Below are 19,334 nucleotides of genomic sequence, written 5' to 3'. Positions count from 1 at the left end.
AGACCCAACTCGAAGTAGACTTACTTTGAGCTTCGGATAACTAGACCCAATCCAAAATGCTTTAAGCAACAACATGATGATATTGTTATTATTGTTGTCATCATTATCATAATTATAAAGATTTTTAAGGGCAGCATCAGACAGGAAACAAAGGGAGAGACGGATATATAACATGCCATCCAGGTCCGAGGCTGGAATCCGTTATGTCACGTTCCTTAACCATTCAGTTTCCAGGATGCTGATCCTGCAGTAATGGTTATCATGTACCATGTGATCAGGACTGACCGCATCAGACTGAGTATAATTTCAGAGGTGGTTTGTTTCCCCTCAGATATAACTCGTTGTCTTTGGCCTTGGTAGCAGTAAAAAGATTTTTGGATTTCTAAATGCTTCCCCCTCCTGAAGTTTCCGTCTCAGCTCCTGTTCTCCTTGATGGAGTTGAACTCTGACGGAGCTTAATGAAACAGTTCAGGCTGTTTATCTTTATTCAGCGTCAGAGAGCCTGGATGACTCATCTGCCTCCTGGCTCTGTTGGAGTGACATGAAAATCTGCTGCAGTAGATAAGAGCTCAGTTAGTTAGAAAGCTACAGTGATGATGCATTGATAACATAGTAAACATGTAAATTCTGCTTTAGTAGCAGTTGCTCTTCATTTAGCTATATGCAAGTTTTGCTATCGCTACATAGCTAACGTTAGCATTAACAGCTGTTTACTTCACAGTCTTACCAAGAGCTTCAGCCATTGTTGTGTTTACAAGACAAGAGGATCAGCGCTACTTCTTCAGGGCATACTGGACGCTCCAGTGACTCTGTATCGGAAAATGGCGAGATGGGCCAACTGGGCTGGGGATAGCTTGTTAGCATGCTAGAAGGAAAGAAGAGTGAAAGGTTGATTTCCACCACTGGAGACAGGTCTTGGCCACTAAAGGAATGAAGTTTGATGCTGAACAGCTGTTAAGGCTAACGTTGGCTATGTAGCAATAGCAAAACTTACAAATAGCTCCTTTAACAAGACTGTTATTGTTCATATTTTATAATATTTTTTGTGTGATGCGTGTTCCAAAACCATAATAACAATGAAATGCCTCACCAGGGAGTTGAACTTGTATTCTGAGTAGGATCCTGCTGGTGGCCAAGCCCGTTCTCCCTCTGGTCGAGCTCAGCGTGAAGTCAGTGGTGTGTGTAATGTAGTAATGTGCCTGTGTGTGCTCCAAGAACAGAGCTCAACGTGAAATCTAGACTATTACTCACCCACTCAATCACTCACTCTCATGTCTCCTGCCGGGTTTCCATTGGCACAGTGCGAGAGCGATGCTCAGCACTGATTGGTTCCTCCAGACTGATGCTGAGGGCGACACCCACTCCCTCATCAACTGGCCATCGAGGTACACCCAGGCTGGTTGTGTCTCCCCACCTGCCGTGTTCCCATTTGGCTAAACTTACCAAAAACCCATCAATGAGCAGTGCTTCTTAAACTGTGGATCAGGACAGGACCAAATACTTTTCCCTTCAAAACCTACATCAGTAATCTCTCAGGGTGAAACTGCGTTTGCTCAGTTTGGGTCCTGGGCTGATCAGAAGACACACTGATGTTTAAGAAACTCTGCTTTTGAGCTTTGAGAGTCGGCTGACATGACATCATTCATCATCCTCATCATTGTCACAAGCTCCTGTTGCCTTTTGCTTTGTACAATAACTTCATCCCCCATGCACATGTTGCTGTGTTCAGTTTAATACCCATGTGAAAACAAATGTTAAAAGGAACATGTTACTAATGAAGGACAAAACATTGGCACGTGATGCTGCAGTATCACTTCTGTAATTCTGACCTTACATCAGTGACTATAGGTGTATTTAGAACAATCCTCTCAGTTCTTTTCTTCTTAGATACAATAAGAGTTATGGGAACAATACTAAAACTGAGGTTTATTGTTAGATTCATCATGACTTGAATATCTGCAGTGTCCATCACAGATAATCATGTGCTTGGAAATCATAGAAAAAAAGACGCTCCTTATAACTTTAGATGTAGTTTTCTGCAGTTTCACAGTAATCCAGTGATCTGTACATCCATGGTTAAATTACAATTATGAATTACTAATAGCTAATTATACATACTTTTAATGGTGCAAATTTACCATGTAAACAAATATAGGCCAAATAAAGAGGCTTTATGTTTAGCCCTTAGCTAATCTAATGTCTCCATGGCAGCATTATACTTCCTGCTTGTATCCCACAGTGGAAATTGTTCCAAAACTAAGCCCATGATTATCCCAAACAGAAGTAAGAAAAAGAATAACAATAAGAGCTCATATACAGATATGTGCCCTTTGTTGAAAATCTGTAGCAGAAAACTCAGATTGGATAAAACTGTCCAATAAACATGTTTAGTACAACTTACATGCATATTGACGGTGTGTTTCTAAGTAGCCCAACATTTTCTGAAAATATCAATACGTCATATTCATATAATGCTTAGCCTGTAAATAAAGGCAGTGGGAAAAAAAAAGGCAGGGTCCAAAATCGTTAATTAATAAAATCATTAGCTACTTTCAGTACCTTGACTTAGGAAAGTGGTTATTTTTTTTATTTTTCTCTTTTCTCAATCTACAAAAATACAATATCAATAGTGTCAATATTTCATGTTTTAGCAGCTCAAACGCACGAATGTTTCCCCAAATAAAATGAGCCAAATAGTTTCAACTTATCAAAGTTATGATTTAGGAAATGTTTGAACAAATGAGACTAAAAATCTGAACAAGAATTCTACGTCAACTTTGACAACTTTCAGTACTTGGAGACATATCGGTTATTTTTCAAAAGGTACTGAAGTTTGATGCACAGGCCTCGTATCAGACAGGAGAAAGAACCTGCTCCCCCCTTCATCGTGAAAGGTGTAGACACAAAGTTTCATCTCGATCAGAGCAGGAGTTGAGTGCTGTGTTTGTTTGCCTTAAAAAAAATCAACTGTATGAGTTTAACAGACACTGTATCTGCTCTTGTCGTACGAATGTTAACAAGCCCTTTGTTTCCTTGAAGAATCAGAGTTAGGGAGAGGCTGGCCAGGGACGAGGGCCGCCAGAGGAGCCCAGAGCTGGGAAATGTTACAGAAGCCCCAGTGTACCGCAGACAATTTCAGCACCAGTCCCAGACCCACCCCCACCATCACACCCAGGCTCAGCTCACCCGACCTGGGCAAGCTGGAGGACAAGAACTTGTCGGTTACCCCAGCTACCTCTCCATGGCCTCTGGTCCCACCTCCAGAGGCGGGCAGCAGCAGCATCAGGCCCAGGAGGAGGAGCCTGAGGAGATGGAGGATGTGAAGACAGAGGGACTCCTGAGGAGTAGGAAGGCAGTGCTGCCCTCGGAGATCCGCCGTAGGGAGAGAAGCGTTGAAGACCCACGGAGAGGAAGAGGGGAAGAGGACACGGGGATGTCCAAGGTGCAAAGCCTCAGGCAGCCAAGAGAGGCCGAGACAGAGGATGTTGGAAGAGACAGACACAGAGGGAGAGCCAGGTGGGACGAAACCGAGCACAGCTCCCGTCTGCAAGCAGCAGAGAGCAGGCCCAGAGAGAGGGAAAACCCCTTTTACATCCCCAAAGGGCTGCCCGCAACTCACATCCAGCCCAGAGCGGCACATGCAGGCGCAGGAAGCTCCACCTCCAGCACCGCCTTGAGCCGCACCGTGTCAGACGCCGTGGAGCCCAGTCAAAGGAACCTGCAGCACCAGACCCACGACCCTCGAGAGCTCAGGCAGGCTGAAGCGTTCAGCAACGGAGAGAGTCACCAAGACTCCCGGGTGTCTGTGGCCCAGCTCAGACATTCCTACATGGAGAGCACCACCACCCCTCCAGCCAGGCGCAGGAACGAGCTGTAGGTGGCAAAGTGAAACGCTGCACCGCTGGCTGCTAAGGAGCTCATACTGGTGCTTGTTACCTAACATCGGCTGGCTACTGAATGACTAACATGCAGCTGAGTGTGGAGTTAACATCAAAGCACAATGACTGTATTGCAGAGTTTCTAATCTGTAGAAATGGCGTTCATGCATTAATCACCTAACACTAAGCCTCCTGCAGTTAGTTTTTTCTAGATTTTTTTGGCGCTGTGGCTTGTTCAGTCACTACCTGCGGCCAGTGAACATGTGCATGCTTTAACTGTTATTAAACCTGCATGGCCTCGCTCACATACTTGATTTAAAAACCAGGGGTGTGACTGAATAATCGAACTTATCCCTCTGCTTCGAAACCATTTTTGCTTCCCGTCCCTCTCTATCTCTCCCTCACTTTACTGTATTTCCTCTTTCTTTTGGGTACTCTGTCTGTCGGTCCCTCTCCTGGGGTGGCCCCTGCAGTGAGGTTGAAGGGGACAGGGCACCTGCGGGCTACGAGGCCCCTTGGAGAGGGGAAAGGGACAGGGGGCGCAGGCCCCGGCAGTATATCAATCCCGGGGAGAGTAGAAAGACCTCAGAGAGGTTTAGGACTCAGCCCATCACGTCTGCTGAGCGCCAGGAGACTGATAGGTACTGCTCTGGACTCAAGAATGCATGGCTGAGAGTGAGGAATGCTGGGAAATGTCCATAAGATCATGCATGTCAAAGAAATCATGAGATATTGTTGATTTTTATCACATTTGATGCACATAAATGCTGATTCTAATCAGGTTTTGATGCACTATCCTGAATAATCTTAAAGTACATGCTTTTAGTGAACAATAGATATTTCTATAGCATGTAGCAAAGTCCTTAAGCACATTAATACCATGAGCTGGATCACACACACACACACACACACACACACACACACACACTCTCCTTGATTTTGCCCCCTCACTCTAACAACATTAGCAAACAGTGAAGCTTAAAGGCCAAAGGTCCCTCTGATTGGGCCTTGGCAGTGGTCATCACATGTGACCATACCAAGGAGGCATGAATTGGCCTTTGTTGGAAATCACTGAGACCATGGAACTGAACGGACTTCTGTAATGCCGTCTAATTCTCCGTCTTAGTCTGCTTTACAGGACTGTTTCATTTCTGCTGCTAACACTCGCTCACCGCCACTTTCCCCGCTCAGCAGAAACGACCGATTCTCACCGCATCTCCTCCGCCTCCTATGTGCCTAGTCCTTTTTCTCCTTCCTGTCCCTGACGCACCTCACTACGCTTTGATTTCACTGTGTTATGCATGGTTGCACGGACATTAAGAGATTTTGCTGACTGTCTTTTCTTTTTTTCTGTCTGTGCTTTTAAAGGTCCTGTGTGAGCTCAGATTTTGCTTCCGCTGAGGGTAAGTCGTTTTTTTTTCCAGAACGTGTCTTGGCAAAGATTTGAAGGTTTATAGAATATAGTATATCATAGTGCACTATAATATTATTAAGTATACATTCGAATGCAAACGTGTTGATGTATATGTGTATAGACATTTCTGACACAGATTCTCCAAACACATCTACTGTGCTGTATCAAACACAAGTAAAGCTTATGAACTACTGTAATCTCTGGACTCCAGTGTTGGAGAAGTAATTGATTAAGCATGACTAGCTTTGATAGAATAATCAGCATGGAATTATCAGTATGTGTTTGACCAATGTGTATGCGTGGCTGGGACTATTTTCAGTTGCATTATGTTCAATGGAATATTTATAGTGGTAAAACTAAGGCATTGAATCATATGGGCATATTTTTTGTTTCATGGCATCATTTCGACTTAACTACCAAAACCAGCAAACATTAATGTCGTATTTGGGCTCTTTTAAAGGATGAGAAGCTGGCTGCCCTGTGATTCACAGATGCAGCACAGCTCTCTGAGTAAATTGAATTTCATCAGTCTTTTGTCTTGGGACGGGCTGAGCTGATGAGATTATGGTGATGCGAAAAACAACCAGTGAAGTTCATGCATCAGCTGAGTGTTTCAGTGTTTAGAGAGAGATTATTTTCAGTCCATACTTTAATGGTATTAAACAGTATCTATCCATGATGTGTACGTTGTATTCAGACACAAATGACTAAAATGTGACTTTCCAGTGGCTTTATTTCAAAGCTCCAAGAATAGACACGAGGGTGGAGGCCAAATGATTCAAATCTTTTTAAGGTCTTTTTTTTTTTTTAACAGAAAAGCACATAGAGTCTGTGGAGTCATTACTGGTGCTCACAGTAGCATAACAGCACAGCAGCACCACTGAGCGCAGAACCAGCTCATCTGCTTCTCATAAGCACAAACTTCAGCCGGGACACTTCCTGCACTGACGAGAATTAGAGGGAGCAGAGCTCAGAGCGGCGGCGTCAGTCAAAGGGAATAGTTGTTTGGTGATGTCATGTCATGTGTCCTGCAGAGACTGTGTGTGTGTGTGTGTGTGTGTGTGTGTGTGTGTGTGTGTTTCTCACACAGTGTCTAGCTCTGCATAGTCTCCTTAGTCACAGGTTTAGTGGTTTATCTTTGCTCCCAGCGATGAAGCCAGATGCAGCTGGTGGTTTTGATAGCGATGGTGAACAGAGGATTTTAATCACTTTACACTTACGACTTGTTGCTTAGAAAAGAGAAAGTCGTCTTTTATCACAATAGATAAAATGTTTCTGAGACACGACAAGTGCAGTCTTGTTGAATCTTGCAGGAGTTTTGCACGTCAGTGTAGTTGCTGTTGTGCAGAGGACGTCGCAGTCAAGTGTTTAAAACGCCATATCTCATATTTACTCTATGAATGTCATGCAGTTGATTTTGCACCAGTTTGAGTTTCATGAAAATCAGGTTTTTCCATAAAATATTATTTGTGGAGCAAAAATAACTGTTCACTAAGCCCCGCCTCCATTAATGACTGTTTGTACCCTTGTCAAGCTTCACATTCTCGTACAGTATATACATGTAGTTTACATTGATCAAGATGGCAGCTACTGCTCAAACTTCTTAGTATTTCTATAAACAATGGGTCCTGGATTTCAGAGCGACATAGACTAAAGCAGGCTTTTCATTTCTAACTGATGAACTGTTGATTTCAGCACCTCTAGCTAGCCAGCTAATCAATCTAACACTAGCTCCATGAATTGGTTGAAAATGGACTCCATGGTTCCAACATATATGATGTCGACACTCTGTGAAATATTAAAACCCAAATGCATCATTTCATCAAATCAAAAGTTATTGACCATCATTCTTTATGGAGAAATTTCTAATGTCCAGATGTCTTCTTCTCTAACCCTCCCGCTCTGCAGCTGATGAAGAGAAGCTGGATGAACGGGCCAAGCTGAGCGTAGCAGCCAAGCGCTCTCTCTTCAGGGTGAGCTTCACCTTCAATCAGCTGTTCGTCCTCTCGCTTCTATAGATTCTGGCTCTGGACAGCGAGGAGAAACGTGCTTCCAATAAATGGCGGGAAATTGACTCTGTCTGATTTTTTCCTCTTCTGTCCTCTCATCACTGTGAGGACTCAGAGCTGAGAACTTGTAGATACTCATGATTTAGCGTGATCTCAGGCAGGGATCAGACTAAAGAGAGCATTTTATTGCAGAACATTTCACTGCACATCTGTGAAACTGACCCCAAACATGTTTCAGCTCAAGTCAATAGATACTTAAACTGCCTGAGAGCTTTGATATGATCTTAATGAGCTAATTCTTCTGTCTTTAGTCACTGCTATGCTGATTTCTTCAGCTGTTTATCTCCTCCAGTAGCCGATTCAGTCGCTGTCCCTTTCAATGCTCATATTCCTTTGTTGAAGTCTGTGAAGCTCATGTTTCAGCAGTCGAGAGTTGACTCTGACGCCGAGGTGAAATATTCCATCGACTTGTAAAGAAAATGTAATAAATGTTTCCATCCAGGAACTAGAGAAGAGCATTGATGGCGGAGCTCCTAAACCTCGATCCAGGAACGCAGCGGTGGACAGGAGACTGAGGCGAACCCAGGACCGATCCAGAACTCAGCCCGTCACCACTGAGGAAGTAGTCATCGCCGCCACGTAAGTCTCTGCTTTGCTTCTCATGTAACTCTTATGAAGGCAAGAAAGCACATCAGTTCATTTCCCCAAAGTCATTCCTTTAAATCAAGTACACCTAACATGCTTTAAAGGTTCAGTGCACCCAAATTACCAAAAAAAAACAATTTTTTACTTATCTGTATTTTTCCATCCAAACAGCTGCTTTTATTTGTCCATGTTTTCAGAGATCAGTTCAGATTATCCAGTAAAGTTTCTGTGGGATTTTTTTAATGGTGGGAACCACAAATTGAATTTCACTCAACTGTACTTTATCGCATAATGCCGCAACATTTTCTCATTTTTCTCTACCTGATGACTAAATCTGTCATATTTTCTGCTCTGCACATGATTCAAAATTTAATTTGTGTGCGAAACTCTCCCTGAAATCTGAAATGAAATTTTGTTCTTAACCTCCAGATGTTCTGTCAGACCACTGATGTATTCACTGTCTCTTCTATAACATGCTGTAAACTGCAGCTCCATTAGCTTCAGTTATTCTTCTTCTTCTTCATTTCATCACCTGGTTCATTCCCTCTGTCACCTGTGTGTGTCTGTGTGTCTCTCTCTCTCTCTCTCTCTCTCTCCTTCACCACTGTAGCGTTCCCTCTCATGTGCCACAAACGGCGAGTGTTCACACTGCTGTAGCTCGCATCCCTAGCCCCACCCTAGTTTGCAGCACTGTCCCACCGTACAGGTACACGGCACATACGTGTGTGTGTGCACGGGTATGAATACCAACTTACAGCCAACCTGCAGTGTGTGACTAACCTGTTTACTGCTCATTCACCACAGCACAGTTTTATTTTCAAATCACAGGATATAAATGGATCTCATGTTTTCTTGATGTTTTGGTGCCCTCGTGTGTGATCGGAGGAAACGACACGACTGAATTACTGACTGATTCAGACGACTAGAAGGGTTGAACTTTGTCATCGTTTTGTTTGCCGTGGGCATGACTCACTCCGCCTGTGTTTGCCCTTTCTTTAAATCGGGTGTCGCACAGCTCCACATTGCAGTCTGCCATGTAGCACGCCACTTTCTAGCTTTCATGAGTTCCCTCCAAGCTTACCAGAAGTCTCCCTCTCTCCCACCTCTTTCTCTCTTGGATTTCATCCTCCTCCAGCCTGCAGGCATCCTCACAGCAGAGCGCCGCCGCCCAGGAGCAGGCGCGGGAGGCGTGGTTGATGCAGGATACACAGGAGGCCCAGCGCTCCAAGCCGGTGTCCACGATGGAGGGGAAAGACCAGAGTCAGGCTCAGACTCAGACTCAGAGTCAGAGTCAGGCTCAGGGTCAGGGTCAGGAGGAGCCCGACCTCTGCACCCTCAGCCTGGCAGAAAAGATGGCACTGTTCAACCGGCTGGCTCAGCCTCCGACCAGGGTTACCCGCACCAGAGGGGACACGCGCCAGCGCAGGTCCAGTGCTCGCTACCAGACACAGCCCATCACACTGGGAGATATGGATCAGGTATGAGAGGAGCAGGGTAATATGCGGCTCAACCAGACAAATAACAAGATTTTCTAACCACATATACTTTCTTTCTCTTTAAAGAAAACAGGTAAAAAAATGTTTGAAATCAAACTGAAGTTAACTGCTATATATAGCTCAAAATCCAAAATTTGCCTCAGCAGGCTTTACATTGTCTTTACATGACTTACAGCATCCTCTATCTTTAGACCCAATATTTAAGACCAGGAGAAACTCCTCTAAACATAATGAAACAGAAAAAGAGAAAAAAAAATGAGTGTGGGAAGAATAAGAACCCCCAACAAAAGGAAGAGAGGAGGAATCCCTCCTCCAGGATGGACAGATGGGCAATAAGTTAACTTTAAGTAACTGATCAGACTGTGGAGGTTGAAGCTGTAAGCTGGTACCGTGTCTTCATTTTACTAGTAACCAGTGCAGGGGAGATATGATCTCATGAGCCAATCAGAAGAGAGGAGGCTCTGAGCCTCTCTTTTGATTGGCTTACTGTTTTCTGAGTGATCCGATAAAAATATTGCAGATTTCAGGTAAAACTCTCAGAGAAACCAAATCCTGCAAGGTTTGGATGGTGGGTCCAGGTGGGCGGGGCTTGGGGAATGGCTGAGAGCGGGGACTTTTTGTGACATCACAAAGTTCCAGAAGTCCTGACGGCTGGTTTTAGGGCTCAGTTTCTGAATACAGGCTGTGTGCATTTCTCTGTGGACTGAGGCTTTGATACTTTCACAGTATTAATATAGAAGCTAGACCTGCTTTATAATAAAAAGAGACATTGACATCTACCACAAGTATACATTTTACAATACAAATATTAAGTATAATAAGCCAAAGAGTTTCAGACAGTTGAAATTTAAATTATTATTATGAAAATCGAAAATACATGAAGTATTGCAGCTTGTGCGTGTTTCTGCTCCAGGACTCCTCAGACATAGACATCAGGGATGAGCAGGAGTTGTGTGACAGCCCAGTAGAGCAGCTACAAGTAAGGTTCCTCTGAACAACCGCTGTGCATTTGCCTGAGACACGGGAGGCTGACGCAGCTGGAGCGCTCTTCTCAGAAATGCCCGTACATTTCTGAGAACATCATGCTCTGTATGGCATCTCTTTTTTTTATTTATTTTGGCCCATCTCTATGTTGTGTGATTACGAATGTACAGTGCATGGCCGAGCTTCTGATAAAGGTCTGACTCAGCTCTTCATCATCCCACTGTGTCAGTGATGAGGCTGTGATGTGTGGATGGATGACGCTGCCGGCCGTATTTCAGCTTGAAAGACGCCTCTGTGGTGCAAGAGAGGAGAACAGAAGTAGTTCAGCTCTTGTTCACGGACTGAAAGCGGCCGTTTGTCATCAGCTCAACCAGCAGCCGTTTCAGGGAGAAAACTGAAGTTAAAGGAAAAAGAAGTTAAAGGACGAGTTTTCTCAACAGTTTAGTTCATTCCATGGATGTTTACTGTTGCTCATGTGTTTCTCAACAAAAATATAAGGTTTGTTCTTCACATGTTGATACTTGTATTTAATGGTCATAAGAGAGTGTGTCTTTTGGCTAAAGCTGGTTGCATTGTGTGTAGGGGGGTTTTGCTGGCATGGCTTTGTGATGTGGGCTGCAACTGACCGGCGAGATAGGCTGCCCTTTGATGCTCAGGAAGTGCAGTGAGTCAGGCAGGCGGTGATTAGTCAGCGTGATTCTCTCTGTTTTGTGCGCGTGTGCACTTTTCCTGACCCGTTTCTCAGCCTCTGTGGCAAACTGACCCACTTCTTTCCACCTCCCTGGTCCACAGCTTCAGAATGGTGCAGGCTCTCGGTTCGGACACCTCCCATCTTCGTCGTCCGCCTCTGCACTAACGGCTGGGGGCACAGTGTCCACTGACCACGCTGGAGACATCCACATAACCAGAGCACCGGCAGCGCGGGTGGAAAACCTCCCTCCCAGCTCTGATAGGTCTCTGCCCCCTCAGCACCCAGACGGCCCGGCCTGGATGTCCCAGGACTCCGTGGACCACCAGAGGTACCGAAGCTTGCCCCAGGGAGAAGACCTGGGCGGAGGGAAAAGGAAGCTGCCCTCTCCTGAAGGGTCAGTCAGGCAGGCCACTCTGCCACAGCCCCATACTGGAAGAGAGAGGAGGGGGGAGGAGGAGGAGGAGGAGGAGGAGTTTGAGCAGTGGCTGTCCAGAGGGAGGGGAGAGGGGGCCGTGCAGAGCTCAGAGAGCCACATGCTGCTGGAGAGGCAGGAGCAGAGGGGGTATCTGAGGGAGGAAGGACACTACCCTGACATCCAGAGGAGCGGGGTCGTCAGCGGAGGTAAGAGAGGGAACTGAAATCCACTTGAACAAGGTTTTTTTTTTTTCTTTTTACCGTGAACTTTATCTTTTTCAGAAATTACAAATTACATTATTTCACCGCCTTTCCAATGTTTGTACCATATCATGCTTTGTAAGGAATTTAAAACCAAATCTACTATGAAAAAAATAGAATAAAATAGAATATATATATATATTCATGAAAAAACAGATTTTTGCAAGTGTGAAAATCAATTTGAGAAATTGAAAAGTGGTTGTGAACCAAAAAAAACTAAAGTGATGTTTTTCTAAGAGGATGAAGTGGGCTTTAAATATTTAAAGAGCAAATTATAAGACTGAATAAATCATGGTTTTAGTTTCAGTCAACAGCCATTTCTCACTCAACCATGTTTCCTGTGTGTGTGCGCGTTTGTCATCTGTGAAAAGTTTACGTTCAGGTTTGTGGTTTTCAGGCTTCCGTTTTGTCTGAGCTGCAGCAACTTTGAACCAGACACGTCGACCGTCTCTGTGTCGGTGGGGAACTTATCGGAGAGAGTAGAAATTCGGTTTTATGCACGACAAAGTGGAGAGGGGGCAGAGTGACAAGAGCAGTATGGACGCACAGACAGAGATAAAGCAATAGTGAATAGACAAGAGAGCTCTAGTGCTTGTACAAACCAGCGTGGGTGATTTGATTGCAGCTGTGACAGGGACCTTTAAAGCTGTGAAAAGTGTCTGCGCTGCTTCTCACCGGCCGATGAGAGCCTCTTGGTAAGAGTGAAAATCATTCGTTCTCACGCTGGTGTTGCCGCTGAGTTTCCTCTCTGAGAGTGATGACTGTATTTTTATGTAAACCTTTGTAGACATGCACTTTTAGGAAGAAGGTGTTTATTTAAAGGTACTAAATTGTACACATTTAGTGTTTTATTTGAAGTGCTTTGTTGTGACATCACAGAGTTGCAGAAGTCCTGACGGCTGGTTTTAAGGCTCAGTTTCTGAATACAGGCTGTGTGCATTTCTCTGTGGACTGAGGCTTTGACACTTTCACAGTATTAATATAGAACCTAAACCTGCTTAATGATCATAGAAGACATGGAAATCTCACTTTATGCAATATGGGATCTTTAAAGTGGTGTATCCTCTTAAGTCCTCAGCAGTCCATCCACAGTGGGAATCTTGTTGACATCAGTGCAGTCATTGAGTCTACTCACTCCTTTGTGTGCCCTTGTCTGCTCGTGTTCGCAGAGCTGGTGGTAACATCCACAGCAGCATCTGGTTTGGCCAAGACTGTGTGTCAGCCTCCAGCAGCAGAAGAGGACACTTACACAGACGACCTGCTTCAGCCTGAGGAGGGAGACGAAATGAGCGACATGATGACGGCCAGACACATGTCCATCAAAGAGAGGTGAGCCTGGTCAGCTGGGGTTTATTCTAGGCTTGGTTTAAAATACTCTCCTTCTGGATCATTTGGTTGGTAAATACAGTCAAAAAAAGAGTAAGGCTAAAGGAAGAGAAGTTTCCCTCTCCTCCTCTGTGGGTCCGATGGAGACAGAAAATGAGATCATGAGGACACAACAGAGTGAGTTAGTTGGTTATTAGAGTGTTTTATTTTAGGCCACTGCTTCTGCGCTGGATACGGAATAGATGGACTAAACTTTAGTGCATGAGGCCACAAAAGCTAATTTAATGAGATAATTAAATATCCTCTGTAGCTCATTAAATACTAAAGCTAATTAAATGCTCAAGTGTTTTTTTCCTTTGCGTTTTTACGTTACTGTCCACAAATCCCATGAAAGACCAAAACCAACAATGTGTTGGTTCGTCACTCAATACTCGAGAATAGTATCAGCTGCAGAGTAATACACATTTGGTGCACTAGTGTGTGTGTGTGTGTGTGTGTGTGTGTGTGTGTGTGTGGGTGTGTCAGTCAAAATAAACATAAAGGAGTGTTTCATCCAGGCCAGCACTGTGGCTCACTGGTGTGTATTTTTATAGTTTTTGATCAACAGTGAATCTCTGTGGCCCAGAGGAAGAAGACATCAGGTTGTGGATGCAAACACACACACAGTACTTGTTGGTATTTTCCGTAGTGGAAATTGTGCAACTTCTAACCGAAGCTCAGTATTGGATTCCTTTAACCAATGCAACAATTGCATAAGTCCAGTTACGTCACAGCCTCTGGTTTGACTGGCGATCACACTCGCACTAAATTGATTGATGACATAATGGAGTTACATGTAAACTGCTGTTAAAGTGTGTGTGTGTGTGTGTGTGTGTGTGTGTGTGTGTGTGTGTGTGTTTTATCTGTTCCACTCTGCTTATCGCACTCTCCGTCACATTTTTCTTCCTTCAAGTTTTATTTTTATTTTTTTCCCCCCAGTTTCAAAGTATTTCACTGGAGGCGGGATCTGTTTCCCAGATGCAGCTGGTGACATCTATTCACTGTTACTTTCATTCTGTGTCTGGCACTGTGGAGAAGCCCCTGGGGCAGAACAGGACGTACCCTCACTGGGTCACAGAGGGGGGTGGTTGTAAGAGGGGCAGAGGGCACTGCCAACACCCTGACCCCTCCCTTATGGCTGTCGTCTGCTCAATAATTGACCCTCTGTTCTCGTCCCACCATAGAATACTTCAGTTTGTGATCATACATGTGTATTATATGTAATCCCAGTTTTCCTCAACTCCATATTTAAAACACTGTAAATCCACAGTGATTCTATGTCACTGTTTTGTCTAAATTACCTTTGGCTAAAATAAAACCCATCTTTTCTGTTGCTTTAACTCCTTGTGTAAACCGAAGCTCGTCACCGTCCCAGCTCCACTTAAACTGACTGACGTCTCTAAGTGATGTTTATGTCTAATTGCACTGTAGCTGTCACCAGTCTGTTTATCCTTGGTGCAGCACTGTATAGTATTTCGGACTGTGCCTGCCTGCTAAATGACACTCTGACCGCCTCTGCTTAGTGTCTGTTATCGTTTCTGCAAACTGTCCCGTAGATGAGACGGTCACTGACTGCTTACATTGTGCAGCAGTCTGTCTCTCATCATTTCATGCACTGTTATATCACGGACATGAAAGAGGTATCGAACTTCTCATCTAATTTTTGGCAAAAAAAAAAAGCGTATTTCTCAAAATGTCCGACTATTTGTTTAGTTACGTAAGTTTCATACCAGCCGCAGAACTTGATTTCTGTTGACTAAATTTGGAAATGTTATTACAGTGGGGTGTTGGCGTGGTGCTAGTGTCAGATAAAAGCCACAAAACGTGGTTTTGCAAACATAGGGTTTTCATTGTTCTTCCTCTTTGTTCTCAAGTGAGAAGTTGTGGTTTTTAAACATTATCATCAGTCTCACAATTGGCAAAAATGCAGTTGAAAATCTTTTCTTGTAAGTCATTTATTCAATTTATAATTTTCTTCTAAATCATAAATAAAGTTTCTGGTTCCCAAATATTATTATATTTGGTTTTGAGTCATGTGAATCAGGATTTTGATTGAAGTCTTCCTTCAGCTTACTGAATATTTGAGCAGTTTTCTCCTCTAATATGGATTTCACATTAACGGTTTCCCACTTTCTGCCCTTTGTCTTTGCCCCCAGAGTTGCCCTGTTGAAGAAGAGCGGTGAGGAGGACTGGAGGAACAGGATCAATAAGAAGCAGGATGTGGTGAATGTTGCCGTGGGCGAGCAGCACGCTCAGCTCTGGGAGGTGGAGCAGAGCTTCAAGAAGAAGGTAACCACCTGATCTGCACACTCACTCCCAGCCAAACACCACAGACAGGCCTGAGACAGTCTGTTGTGTCTGTCGCATCATGTTTTTCATGACTGTATGCTGCATTCACGTCAGGTTAAAAGAATGATAGTGTCCTACTTATTAGAAGCTGTCAAATTGTGTTTTAAATTCCCATAATGGCGTCTTCAGACAAGTTCAAACACATCAACACTTCCAGGGAGCAGCTTTTAACTGTCACTCCATCACTTTATGCCCATGAGACTTGAATGCAGCACTAATAAAGTGGCAGCAACATGCCACTGAGGTTTCCGTAATTTGATTTGAAGCATTTCCTGTATCAGCCTCTGATGTCAGGCTCTTCATTAAAGAGGTTTTTTTTTTCATCTTTTGCTGAAAATGTAACTCTAAAGTCAAAGAGCTCAGAACCGTTGATTACTCAGCTCAGGTAACAGGTGGTAACAGTTTAGGATATCTCTAAACAGAGAGGTTGTGTATTGTCCATGTTTGTGTCTTTGTCTCTTTCTTCTCCTGTGTCTCACAAGCTGTTGCATGTTTTTGTGCTTGACCTGTATCAAGAGTTCATCTGCGTTTATTCCATTCATGACAATAGAATATACATTTCACTGTAGTATCTGGTCCATTTACATTTTTTATGGTGCATGCTGTTTTTATTCCTTAGATATAGAAATTTATGGCTGCTGATATTTAATGAAATAATTCAAGTAATCTGAAGGAAATTGATTGAGATTTCAATTTCCACTTGTGTTTGTATAATTTATGACGAAAAACATAATATGACATAAAAATAATAGTAAATATTAAAAAGATTTAATACATTTGCAAATGAAAATTCATAATAGCAAAAGATAATGAAATTGAATATGTTTTCAAATAGGCTAATAATGTGCAGCCTAAATTTGAAAATTAAATTGCAAACTTTACATTTGAATTTGTTTATGTCCTAATTTCTTGTGTGACCATGTAAATGAAATAAAAAAAGGCTATTTCAGTTTACATTTAATTATAATCAGGCTTCATTATCCATAACAGTCATACAACATGCAAACACAAATGGAAAGTTTTATTAAAGTATTTTATTCTAATAGTGGCAGCTGTAGGCTTCCATACTTATTTCCAGCTTAATTCTCTCTTGAATATCAGTATTTGTTATGGTTGTTTTGATTAGAGATGATCAAGATTAGAGTAAATTAAGATGAATTTAAAAGCCTGATTTTGCCTAAATTACAGAAATATCAGAGAAAGGTTATTTACATTGTTTGACTAACTGTCCAGTGTAATGTAGCCTCTGTATTTTGTCATGCCTGGCTTCAACCTTCATTTCCAGTGGTCTGCATGTTGCATGTAACCTTTCATTCTTCTGTTTGCCTTTGTCTCTGCTTGCATGTCCTCTTACTTAAAAAAAAAATGAAATAAATGTCATTTCTTCCTCTGCATGTTGAGTGTGTTTCTGTGTTGACCTCCTCGCTGTGTTTTTGAAGGGAGGGGTGGGGTGTGACGGTACATGTACCTCTCTGTTTAGACGTATTCACAACAGCTACCGTCCACAGCTGTTTTTGTTTCCAGCTGCTTATCAAGGTTTGTTCAGCTCGGCTCGACGGCTCTGTCTGCACACATTCTGATTTCAGGTTTTCAGGTCACTGAAGGTCAGGAAGAGCTTTGCTTTGGCTCTAGTGCCTTTTTGAATGATGTTTTTTTTCCCCCTACAAAACACATGATGTTTTTATTCAAATCAGTAAAAATAAATACTTTTTGATCAAGTTCATGAGATCACTAATAGAGATCAGGACAGCCGATGGTCTTGTTTTCATCCTCCCCTTCATCAGAGCCAGTGGACTCAGTTCAGTCAGGTCCCTGTTGTAAATTAAAGAAGAGCAACACTGAAGATGAGGCCGACACAAAGAAGAGTGCAGTCAAACACAAGCCAACAGCAGAGCCAATAAAGACTCGCGTTGTTTCAACCAAGGGACACAGTTTATGATGGAAGTGCCATTCTTGATTCGTCACACACACTGTTGATGTTTTCCACAAAACTAAGTACACAAAGGAGCAATTCAGAAAATGATGTATGAAAAAGGTTTAAGGACTTTTAGGGAGTGGATCAGGTGATTATTGGTCATGGTTTTACCTTCGGGACAACACCTTCAGAAAACATGTCTTCTCTCCTGCGGCCGCTTGTCTGTAGGACGACGAAGCGCTGATGATGATCGATGAGTTTGCTGTGTCCGACCAGCTGTGGGTAAGGCCAGTGTGCAAGGCCGGAATATCACACACACACACACACACACACACACACACACACACACACACACACACACACACACACACACACACACACACACTGCAGTGGTATTTATCAAGTGCATTTAAATTGGATTAGTGATCTAAACTGAATTTCCAGGCTGCTAATACACTGTCTTGATAAATGCACCATTGTTTTTTGTGTGTGTGTGTACTGGTGGTGGTATTGTGTGTGTGTGTGGGTGTTTCCCTTTACATTTACAGTGATGGTTTTGTATTTATGCCGTGTGCTTCTCTAATTCACCTCACCTGTGCTCGTTGGCTTTCAGAGGTTTTCTGTGTGTTTAAAGTTTCACATTGATTCATCATTTGTCTCTAATCAACATAACTTTACTGCAGATATTTACTGGTAATGTGAGCTGTGTATGGAAGCTGGAGTGGGACAATAATCATTTATGTGACTTCAGGGGTTTAATAATATGAAGAAGAGTTTGCTTTCTAATAATTCAAATATTACATATGAGTTTTATTAAAGCCAATTATTAAGTTCAAGCAAATTAAATATCTTAAAATTTGACTTTTTAGGCAAAAAAAACCAACAACAAAACAAATAAAAATGAGCTAAATCAGGTAACAGTGGCTAGCTAGTGAACATTTAGTAGCTAACTAGTCAAGAGCTAAAAGCAGAGTGAACATCAGGCTTGCATCCGTCAGGTGCCCAGAAACATGACTCAAACTGAACCATCATGTTGCTGTGTGTCTGCTGGATGTTCAGGGCAACTACTTCCTAAAACAGTTGCCATAAAAACTTTATAAGTTAATAATATGTCTGTGTGTGTTTTTTGCTGCCCTCAAGTGGCCAAAAAACTCAAGTGATATGATTTTAAAATACATGTAGTTTTCTTTACTCACATTAGATGCTTGGGGCTGTAGGAGGCTTTAAAACAACATTTGGACCATATGGCCGTAAGGTTTAGATTTTTTTTTTGAAGAGCTGATTCGGTCCTTCAGGCTGCTGTTTTTTTGAAATAGATAAAAAAAAAAAAAAAAAAAAAAGAAATGGTAAAAGTGGGAACAGCACAGGCTCGGTTATCTTGATTCGTACTCCCTCGTTCGTGTCAGGCTCCAAAAACAGTGATGCTACACTCACAAAATAATAAACCTCAGTAGTGTCTTTCATGAGATCCTCCCTGTTCGGTAAACACCCACATCCCTCAAACTCCACGTCCCTGGTGTGGAACACAGACTGAGATAACCTGAATGACATTAAAGGCTATTTCTTCAGACTTGACAAAGCTTCTTGTTTTCCACCCTAAACATTACTGGTAAACTGAGCTCCGTGTTTGACCCTTTAATAACCATCTTAATGAACTCTCTTACTTGGGTGAGGTTCCTCTTTCCCATGACCTCAGTATTTGTGAAGAAATCCCTGCCACGGCTCTACAGCTGCTGTACTCTTGATGATGTCCTGTGTGCGTGTGTGTGCGTGTGTGTGTGCGTGCGTGCGTGTGTGTACGTGCGTGTTTCCTCTATCTGCGGCCTGTATAGGAGCCAGTCTTTGCTTCTACTTTCTCTGCTGCTCCTGAGCCTCCTTTCCAAACCCCTTCCCCTGATGACTCAGCCAGCCAG

At 43.1% G+C, this 19,334-nt stretch overlaps 1 protein-coding gene across 22 annotated transcripts in view; it reads left to right on the top strand.

The window, feature by feature from the left end:
• Nucleotides 1-19,334, top strand: part of svila (supervillin a) — a 76,169-nt gene that overhangs the window by 40,008 nt on the left and 16,827 nt on the right. For 6 of the 22 annotated variants that reach the window (XM_056364286.1, XM_056364287.1, XM_056364273.1 and 3 more), the window contains 14 exons: nt 1,302-1,385; nt 3,040-3,873; nt 4,352-4,519; nt 5,247-5,281; nt 7,201-7,265; nt 7,804-7,940; nt 8,557-8,652; nt 9,082-9,424; nt 10,356-10,421; nt 11,219-11,738; nt 12,962-13,121; nt 15,314-15,446; nt 17,650-17,703; nt 19,254-19,334. In XM_056364286.1, the coding sequence (XP_056220261.1) occupies nt 1,302-1,385; nt 3,040-3,873; nt 4,352-4,519; nt 5,247-5,281; nt 7,201-7,265; nt 7,804-7,940; nt 8,557-8,652; nt 9,082-9,424; nt 10,356-10,421; nt 11,219-11,738; nt 12,962-13,121; nt 15,314-15,446; nt 17,650-17,703; nt 19,254-19,334 (2,776 nt within the window). The remainder of the gene's footprint in view (nt 1-1,301; nt 1,386-3,039; nt 3,874-4,351; nt 4,520-5,246; nt 5,282-7,200; nt 7,266-7,803; nt 7,941-8,556; nt 8,653-9,081; nt 9,425-10,355; nt 10,422-11,218; nt 11,739-12,961; nt 13,122-15,313; nt 15,447-17,649; nt 17,704-19,253) is intronic. The other 16 variants (XM_056364283.1, XM_056364282.1, XM_056364292.1 and 13 more) reach the window with 10 other exon arrangements.

The sequence above is a fragment of the Seriola aureovittata genome, chromosome 20 (assembly GCF_021018895.1).
Source record: "Seriola aureovittata isolate HTS-2021-v1 ecotype China chromosome 20, ASM2101889v1, whole genome shotgun sequence".
NCBI lineage: Eukaryota > Metazoa > Chordata > Actinopteri > Carangiformes > Carangidae > Seriola > Seriola aureovittata.
This window is presented reverse-complemented; position numbering and strand designations above follow the sequence as displayed.